The sequence below is a fragment of the Opisthorchis viverrini genome, assembly GCF_000715545.1.
Source record: "Opisthorchis viverrini unplaced genomic scaffold opera_v5_55, whole genome shotgun sequence".
Classification (NCBI taxonomy): Eukaryota; Metazoa; Platyhelminthes; class Trematoda; order Opisthorchiida; family Opisthorchiidae; genus Opisthorchis; species Opisthorchis viverrini.
The window spans coordinates 1,162,144-1,172,485 of record NW_008751709.1 but is presented as its reverse complement, the minus strand read 5'-3'; the positions used below and the strand labels follow the sequence as shown (position 1 = coordinate 1,172,485).

Here is a 10,342-nt window from a genome sequence, read left to right as displayed (position 1 = left end):
TATATATAATGGTCCTTCTTGCTTGCTAGGTTTTCCGCCTTCAGTGTATGGCCGGATGACATGAAGACAGATTTGTCCTCATTTTACGCATGTAATTCAGAACAGCTCAGCAACAGAGGGAATGTCAGGCAATAAGCGATTCTAATAAAAATGGAGAGAATGTCAACAACCCATGTAATACTCTGAAATTAACGTCTGTCAGGTATCAGGACTGATGAACAGATCCACCAGCTTCTCAAAGAAGATGATCAACCTACACTAGAATGCTCCGTGAAGAACAGTCAAGCGTGTGCAAACGATACATACGGGGATGCGTTTGCATCGCAAGACTTTGCAGACAAGGCCAGTCTAATCGGTTAAGCAACAAGAAACCAACCGATATTTAATTGAGAAGGAGCTACGACCACAGCCCCAAATACGGCCTTGGGTAGAAAAAGCACGGACCGCACACCTAAACTAGAACTGAATTAGAAGCTACCTCACAAATGTTGTGACCCGTGCGGAGCATACGCAATATAACCCACACTAAGCATTGGTCAGTGTTGGACAATGATGTCATGCTGTCCATGATGATGAATTACAACATTGGTCGGTGCACATCGAGTAGTGTGAACTGCTTTGAGATCAGTTTAATGAATCATAATGATGACAAGATATTTTTAAGATCACATGGAGGCTAATGAAGAGCGTGCGGAGTGCGTCCGGCGTCTGCTATGTAGGGGGCGGCAGTAATGGATATGGAGGATAATACCAACCAATGATGGAGTTCGGTGGTTTTCAGGGCCACCGAATGTCATTCAGTAAGTTTGAATGCTTCCACCGAAGTTGTTTTGGGAAAATCCGGAGGCTGAAATGACCTGAGCTGAGATAATACACCAAACAGATTGCTCAAACGGTCAGTTTTTGCTTTCTAGCTTGCGGAAGGAACACATTTTGAAAGAAAAACTGTCTTTATCTCCCCACTTGATTTGTATGCCGTAAAGTTGGGTATAGACTGTTAATCCGATCATATACAAGCGAGTGTCCAAGGCGACTTAAGTCCCTTGGACTCCCAGATATCGAAAGGGAACTCCTATTTAGGTTGACTTTAACACCAGGCGGGTATGAGGAGCAGCCAATACCTAACTTTTGTGAACAGTCGGTTTGAAGATTAGCGAGATATTCTGGAGAAGGAGATTGGGTTTTCAGAATCAATAAACCATAACCTTTTGACTAAAATGACGAGCATGACAGAACTTAGAATTCTCCACTTCACAGCGTGTAAAAGTGAGCACTTTGCCGCAGAAAACATGAAAATTCCAGTGCAAAAAACACGGGTCCTTAATAGCTACTCACCTAAACTGTCGGCTTGTGTATAGTTGATTGAATAAGTAATTAGGAAAGGTTCGGGATGTGGCATACCAACATGCCTGCAACCTCATTATCCAGGCAAAACGGTCTAACTTGTGAGGGTCTAACGTGTGTTTATGGGTCTCTGTACTGTGGCGTATGACGAGGATTGTTCAAATGAGAAGTTATTCGGGCCAAGTTGCGATTTACACTGAGATTGACCCAGCGTTTGGTGAAGAAACAACGGAGATAAAGTAAAGGATTTTAAACACTCACCGGGGCATAGCACATACACACAAGCTGACCGCTGCTTATTACGTTGTGTCGGATCAATTGGAAGACAGTCATCATAGAAACCGCTAGACGTAAGTTGCATAGATGAGATTCTCTGGGCATATAGATTTGCTGCCTCTCTACTAAAAGTCTGATCAATGAACGCCTGGTCTCGACCATGATTGGGCGTACATTTGATACGATTGAGTCCAACCAGTGCGTTTTCCCTCGTCCCGCGGTCAGACGAACTGCTTGTCTTCATTCGTGAATCGCAACCGATCCTGACTTGTCCGGTAATAGAATACAGACCGTTAGGACATGGAAGTTGTGGAGCAAAACTGAGGGTTCCAAGTCGTCTAGTACCGGTATCCGGAATGGCTTGAACAACAGATGGACGTAATGAGAAAGACCGAGTCTGTGGGGATCAGTGAATGAGATGACTCTTGGTTACTGGATTTCGGACTTGGTATCAAATGACATTTGTTCTATGGCCTAAAGCCATACTCTGGATTACACCATGGGGTTATGGATAGGTTAGCATCATGATAAAAAGAGGGTTTCTTGATGTTCGTAAAGTAACACATAACGTCAACTTCTGGAATAGGGACCACTGATTATAACTGAGGACAGCAGTATCCACAGAAACCGCCGGACGTCAGAATAAACAGAAGAATATAGTTCGTAGGAAGATTGCGTGTCACCGTTCCTAGTCACGGTAAAATTAACATATACCTCAAAAGCTTAACTGGAATAGACCCATAATTGTGCAAACATTATATTCATTGTATATTGTCTCTTTCGTATGTTATGTCTACTAAAGTCTCGGCTGCTATAAAGTTGTTCCCGTGGATTTATTAGGTTCGTATCATCCGGCGGCACATTCGAAAAGATATATGGTTCAAAACAACCAAGTTCTTAAGAGAGTGACCCCGGCTTCCTGTCTCCTGTTGTTTGCCATTCAGTCTTTCCATTGACAAAGCTGACTGTTGGTTAATTGTCTGAAAAAGGAAAAGTTCTTGTACACGGGTACCCCTGAGGCTTTCCGAAAAAGACTCGAGCAGCTGTCGCTCTACTGAACGATAATCCTCGTCGGTTCGCCTAACATCCTTGAAGCCGAAGCTTTCATGTTGCACTCAGTTATCTCGGTAATGAATGAACTGTATAACATTGCGTTGTTCATAGCTCACTTCATTAGTTGTGGTAGTTTTGGAAGAGAGCTTTTTCTACCAAATGTTGCTTAAAGGGGTGTTGAACATTGTCTGATCAAGTAGCTGGGAGACTTTCGCACTCCATCTACTTGTAAGACTAGCATTTCTGCTTACTCCAACCTCTATTGTTCTTCCTCGAGGCCCTTTTATATTTTCTCCCAACTTTTTAATCCAAAAGCCTCTTATAATGGGCGCACGCTGGTGATGTTGCTACCGGCTGCTAAAAATAAGACATGCAGCGTCATAAATTGGAGTTGCTGAACCGGAGTGGTTGTCTTGTGAAGATTCATCCTCAGTGCTTTTGGTTGCTGGGTCGTCTTGATCTCATTCGGTTCAAGTGTTAACGGCTCTATCCCCAGAGCCTTAGCAGTAAAATATCTAAACATTGTCCAAGATGTTAAATGAAGCTGGTCCTTCCAGAATCAGCTGCTATGTCTCACCTTTCTCAATGCCGAACCGAGAGCGTTATCGCTTCATTTAGCCGTTTCTGTTCATCTGAATGATGGATTTAAACTTACCCTACTCAAAGCGGCTCGTGGTTCAAAGAATGGATCGGAACTAAAACAGTCGTACAGCAAATGTGATCATACCGACTAAAACGGTGTAACAGCACGACTGTCTTCTCCTACGGACAGTTGCATGATTTCTCTATCTTCGCCCCGGCAATTACTGACTAGCCTGGCCAACGTTGCAAAGTCCATTTCGGGTTGCCACAATCAGCAACACTATTGACAGCAATGCCCTAGTACTACATACTGCTGCTTGACTGCTATCTAACCATGAAGGAAAAAAGCCTAAGCAAAGAAAAGAGTATGGTATGGTAGGGACTCATTGCAAGCAAGTTTTCTGTCGTTATGGGAATCGATTAGGGATATGGTGCCCACACCTTTGGACAGCATTCAGCTAAACACATTTGAGCATCATATTGAAGTAAGGCGCTACCAGCAGGGTGAAACCAGCCTCTTTTGCCAACCTCACCAGATTTGAGCCCAGCGCAAAAGGACAGGCAGTCCGGCTAGGAAATTACGGCATACGCACCAGTGGGATCGGCTGCGTGTCATGTCCTGCAAGGTTTCCAATAACTAACAAGCAGGATCCTGTGGGCCACAGCTAGGGAGGCATGTAGATCCCGTGGCATTCTTTTTACCTAATCAACAGTGGGTGGATTGTCATGTGGAATACCGGCTTCACATAAAAATTTACAAACGGCCGCAGACGGCCAAAATCGAGATGTCCGTTCGGATCTTTTTTGATCAGCCTATCAACATCGGATTCTGTTTTAAAGTAGTTAGGTCGCTGTTTTCCCCCTCACGTTCACATATTTTCAGCCCGCTTTTCATGGCTACTAATACTGGTTTGTTTTTTCCCCAAAACTTGCGAAACAATCTTGTTCAGATATGAGATCAGTCTATCAACATCGGATTCTGTTTTAAGGTAGGATGTCTCGTTGCTGTTTTCCCCCTAACGTTCACATATATTCAGCCAGCTTTTCATGGCTACTAATACTGGTTTGTTTTTTCCCCAAAACTTGCGAAACAATCTTGTTCAGATATGTACGTCAGAATGCATCTTCCGGTAGTAGACTGAACCCTGTGTGTGTGTGTGTAAGCTGATGCTCTGTAACAAACCGTCTGGGAAATGTCACGCTTTCCTCTGCGCGATCTGGGTTCGGCACCGATGTCATCTGGTTTGGAGCTCTCTCTCTCTCTCTCTCAGCCCATCGATCCTGGGGGTTTGTTGTCGTACTTAGCAAAGTTGTTCATCTCACTTGAACTAATAACCCTGTTTGGGGACGTTGCTGAGCTCCATAGGTTCCCAACCTGCGATTAAAATAGTCCATTTGGTTGTCTCAAGGTCGCTGACTACATTAAACGATGGGCAAACCAGTGGCGTGGGGTTTGTAGCTAATTGTGAGCACGACGTACGTGAGAAGCGCACCTGAGACGCCAAGATTGATCGATTCGACCGGCGACTAAGAACCACATTAACAGTTAGCACCTTGGCGTTAACTGATGATGTTGAACCGGTAAGACACTTATCTGTCGTATGATTTGGCCTAGTTGCAATAGTTTATCCAATCATCGACACCACTATTATACCAACTTAAACTGTCGACGATTCTGAGTAAGTAAAAAAACTAATAATTCACGTACACACCGCAAACCTTAGAAGTGCTTCGAAAACACTGCTGAGGCTGTAAATTTATAGTGAACTTGGTGAACGGGTTCTTTGAACCGCTTCCCGCTGCTCACAAATCGTTTACGAAGGCTTCCTTTTACCAGCCATGAAATGCAAACAAAGAAAGAAGTTATGTCACTGAATGTGATAACTTGAGAGGCGCATCATTTGATGAATACAATGCCGTAATAACACCACCCTATTCAAAGGTCTTTACGCTAAAACCGAGGTAGAACGAGAACACTTTAATTGGGACTTCACATGACAAAATTATAGCTCCATCCACAATTCCCATCATAGCCCCAAATCCGTTGAAAAGAAACGAATGGTTTGTCTTCTTCAGCTGACAGGTTCCCTAAAAGGTCAAATCCACGATCTGCAAGAATATACAATCGATCCGCTAGCATAAACGTACTAGGATAGGGAAAATAAGCTCGACAAAGCTGGAAGACTGCTTTATGGTGCTATCTCGTTCAAAGCGAATTCAGTGATATTTTCCACCCGTTTCACTTCAGGACCTTTGAACCTCACTCCACCATAATTTCACTGAGTGTACAGATGACCGTTTCACGAACCTTTTTTGATTCTTGTTACAGGACAGTCAACAGCTCGCATTTTGGGCCTTAGACGCTTGTTTCTCTGTACACCCGCCGTGCAGACTACAGGGCTTTAATCTGATGGAGTTCAAGGCTGCAAGTTGTTCAGTTCAACATCTCTGAGTAGCACGAACGCATACCAGCTTTTGAGGGTGTGAAACGCGTCAACCACTACGCTATTATGTCCACACAATCCGACCATGCCTACTCGTGGCTGCAACTGGTATTATTAATCGTGAATATACACCTCAAAGTTGCATTAACTGTTCAGTACTGCTAATATTTTCAAATTCAGTAAGGGAACTAAGTGCTGGGAGATATTTTTAAAACAAATAGACCACGGAAAAGCTCTCCTTGCTTCCCCACACCAACGCACGAAATCACGAATCTGGAAGAAACGTGCTATAAAGTAATCCTACGGTTGTAACCCCCTTTCTACGCATAGCTGCCATGCCTGCTGATGTAAATATGAGGGCTAAGACACTGTCGGGTTCCCCAAACGTTGACATGGGTAGTCGGGATGCTGAGGTTCTGCTCGAACCACCAACCTTCCGGTGTGCCTCATCCCCTGAGTTATCTCGAGGCCAGGCTCGTAGGCAAGGTGTGACTGTTTGGATTGGGAGTAACTCAAAGGCCAAGCCTCAAAGATAAAGACAAAGCGCATGATATTTTCAGTGCAAAAAGAGCGTAGAACATTGGGACCTTTAAGGTGTGTGTGAAGTGAGACGGGACAAAGCGAAATCAAGGAAGTGCACTGCGGTGATGGAGCTTACCGAATTTTCGCATCTCCACTGTAAGTCATGTTTCACTGACGCACAAGTGGATTGAGACTGAATGATCAGTTCGGTGACTGAGTTTGGTACTCGACCAGTTAGGTCTATCGGATCCTCAAGGGTCCCCGTTCCGATCAAACGTGGTTTGTCCTCGACGATATTCGTCCTCTGGTTGTTCTGTATCTGAGCGGCGGTCAATACCGTTGTGGTATCGGCCGGTCCGACTGGAATGATTTTCGGTGGATCCAGATAAGCCGGCACTGTTTAGAAACGAAAATGTAAACCAATAATTAGACCTCTAATATCTTAATGGAGTGCACCTTTGTTATCTACACTTTTAGGTAAGAGCTTTCTACGGAGGATATCGGTCGAGATGATCCACTTTAATGTCGAGCTTTACAGTGCTATATTTGAGCCTTCCGTTGGTTCGTAAATAAATCAACGATGATTACGGACAAGTCAGAGAACATGGCTCAGTATCCGCTTGTTATATTTAGTGCTAAGGGCTATGAGTGATACAGCTCAATTCCATTTCCAGAGGTTTAACCAGAAAAGTGCTTCTACATAATTTGGGTTTAAGAGACAAGCGGAAACAATATCGCCGTAATTGGTCTACATAAGGAGAGCTTACATTTTAACTGGCAAACGATTGCTTTTATGCCAAACTGGGTCATATACGCGTGTGCCACCAAAGACTCATACAGGCATTCTGACCGATTTGGAGCAAACGGGTATGTTTGGGGGACTCCTAGCCAGTATGGTTGAAGGAGATGGGAAACGCTCTGAGATCCTATCTCAGAAGGCGCTCCCTAAGGTCCTCTCCTACGTTCGTCGTTATTAGCGTCCGTGAATTGTCTGTAACATCGTCGCTAACTGGGAATCAGTCCTGGAAAGTTGTCTCCTCTAGACGACCGGGGTAATTTTCCTCAGAATACACTTATCTAGAATAAGGCTTTTTCTGATTAAATTAGACACCTAGGCCGTAACTTGACACAACAACAGTCGACATCCATGGCTGATACTAATGACTCAACAAATATGAAAAGCAGTATGCACAAAACAAGAAAAAATGTCCAGTTTTGCAATGATGGGATTTCGATGGCAGGTCACAGATGTCCAGAACGCGGGCTCCTTGCTACGCGTGGAATGTAACCGTGAGCAGTGCGCTTCATTTCATCCTGTATGCGAATGCTTACTTCATCTTCCAAAGTACCTGGAATCAATTTGAGAGCTTGCCATGTGAGAAACTGAAACATCAAGGTACACTATAATACTTATGGAAAAGATCGCGAGCTAACTAAATTCATTGTCTTTGAATCCAGTACAGAGAGTCATAGTAAATTCACACCCTTCAAGAATATTCCCACCCCATCCTGAAATTTTAGAGTTCTGCGTAGCAGTATGACACCGTTGAAGTTAATCAAACCATGCTGCGTCAAGTACAGGTTAGTGTGAATAACCTGGTTACCGTGGGTAAGTTTTCGCATGATCTTGCACAATATTTTAAGGCAGCGACACATGAAAGTGGCTCGGTTGGACGATTCTCACTATACCGCGCTAATGCCCATATGTACAAGACAGTGTTCAGGTAAGGAAGGATAGTGGATATGATTTAAGGAAGAGAACGGATGTTCTGTCGAAGTTCTGGGTGCACGAGTAAGCAGCCTACAGGAAACGTCTAGCCATTTAACATTTAAATTTCTATTGCCGATGAGCGGCTTCCAGTTCAGGCACATCCCTATAGAGACAACGAAAGTTTAAAAAGCCGGATAGTATTCGTCAACTGTTCGTACCTTTAAGAGGAAAGTATCGATCATAAAGTGTGGCATGAGTGGAATATCCTTGAAATATATTTCTTCAGGCCGAACTACTGTTCGAGTCCCCGATGGGCCCATCAAGTATCAACTGATACTGTTTTGAAAGATTATATATGCGAACGATGGTAGAAAAAAAATTAAACTGTTCATCACAATCTGCACATAGACGAGATTCTCAAGGTTTTATGGAGCAGGTGATTGGATCACACACATCACGCACTTTCATACTAACCAGAAAGCTGTATCTAAGATCCCAAAATACTTATTTGGACTATTCATTTATTTTAATCAAAGAGCAGGATTGAGATGAAATCGATTGAAAAGCGTTTCATATGAAGGGAACTGTATCGCTCAACTAGTTTCACAGTGGACTTGCCAAAAATACCGAATCGCTATTACAACCCTTAGTTTATTTTTTATGGCTTTTGACCCTCACGCGCCCAAACTTCCCCAGGAAATTGTTTACTGTATTACACAATGGTACGTAGGTGAATAAACAACTTTTTGTTGGACATCATGCGTAAGAAGTGAAAAACTTCCTAGCCTGTCAAATCAAAGGTACTTGGATTTTGGAAATCATAAATTAGCGAAGAAGCAACATGCCTGACAGCTGTTTTCTGAGCGGTTTATCCTTCAAGCTGGACAATTGAGTTTGATTCTGCTAGTAAGATAATTAGTACAGGTATAAGGGCCTCCACGATAGCCTTTCTTCAATTTATTGGTGATTCCATCTGCCGATTCGAAGGTACTCGGGTTGTCGAAATGAAAGATTGGGAGTGGAAGACCAGCAGACTGACTGGCGGTCTATAGGCTACTTTCCTATCAAAAAGCTTTTTATTCCTATGTGAGAACGGGCATTTGACCTCACTTCAGTTAGCCTGATCCACGCTGTCTTTTAGAATGACTGCATGCGGAGTGTACTTCATTCTGATCCATCCGAGCTACAAGCGCGTGGCTTCAGGTAAGTGAGAGTCACCTCCACTCAAAAAAACTTGCAGGTGACGATCCGCTTTGGTGTGCCATCCGATCCTATCGATCTTCCAGTATTAAGTGTGAAACGCTCCCATCCGCAATGTATGACCCGGAGGATTGATGGCCGGCAACACTCATACACTACGCAAAACTGCACACATATGGTTAGCTGGTGCTAGCCATCATTCCGTTTATTCTGTACAACAGTGGTTACAGAACAGCACTTCTGGCATCATTGTAGGCTCTAGTCTAGATTTTTTTACTTTTTGGATGTATAAATGGATACACATACGCATAGATACATAAAAAAGCGTTCAGCTGTAGCACCCTTCCAGTGCCTNCGATTCGACCGGCGACTAAGAACCACATTAACAGTTAGCACCTTGGCGTTAACTGATGACGTTGAACTGGTAAGACACTTATCTATTGTATGATTTGGCCTAGTTGCAATAATTTATCCAACCATAGACACCATTATTATACCAACTTAAACTGCCGATGATTCTAAGTAATTAAAAAAACCAATAATTCACGTACACACCGCAAACCTTAGAAGTGCTTCGAAAACACTGCTGAGGCTGTAAATTTATAGTGAACTTGGTGAAGGGGCTCTTTGAACCGCTTCCCGCTGCTCACAGATCGTTTACCAAGGCTTCCTTTTACCAGCCATGAAATGCAAACAAGGAAGGAAGTTGTGTCACTGAATGCGATAACTTGAGAGGCGCATCATTTGATGAATACAATGCCGCAATAACACCACCCTGTTCAAAGGTCTTTACGCTAAAACCGAGGTAGAACGAGAACACTTTAATTGGGACTTCACATGACAAAATTATAGCTCCATCCACAATTCCCATCATAGCCCCAAATCCGTTGAAAAGAAACGAATGGTTTGTCTGCTTCAGTTGACAGGTTCCCTAAAAGGTCAAATCCACGATCTACAAGAATATACATCCGATCCGCCAGCATAAACCTACCAGGATAGGGAAAATAAGCTCGACAAAGTTGGAAGACTGCTTTATGGTGCTATCTCGTTCAAAGCGAATTCAGTGATATTTTCCACTCGTTTCACTTCAGGACCTTTGAACCTCACTCCACCATAATTTCACTGAGTGTACAGATGACGGTTTCACGAACCTTTTTTGATTCTTGTTACAGGTCAGTCAACAGCTCGCATTTTGGGCCTTAGACGCTTG

The 10,342-nt window shown here is 43.4% G+C and overlaps 1 protein-coding gene across 1 annotated transcript in view; it reads right to left on the bottom strand.

Annotated features, from left to right (window-relative positions):
- T265_03626 (hypothetical protein) overlaps positions 1–10,342 on the bottom strand; it is a gene marked incomplete at both ends in the record, with an annotated part of 41,911 nt that overhangs the window by 20,725 nt on the left and 10,844 nt on the right. The window contains 3 exons of the mRNA XM_009168161.1: positions 1,606–2,017; positions 6,358–6,617; positions 7,511–7,604. Coding sequence (XP_009166425.1) covers positions 1,606–2,017; positions 6,358–6,617; positions 7,511–7,604 — 766 coding nt within the window. The remainder of the gene's footprint in view (positions 1–1,605; positions 2,018–6,357; positions 6,618–7,510; positions 7,605–10,342) is intronic.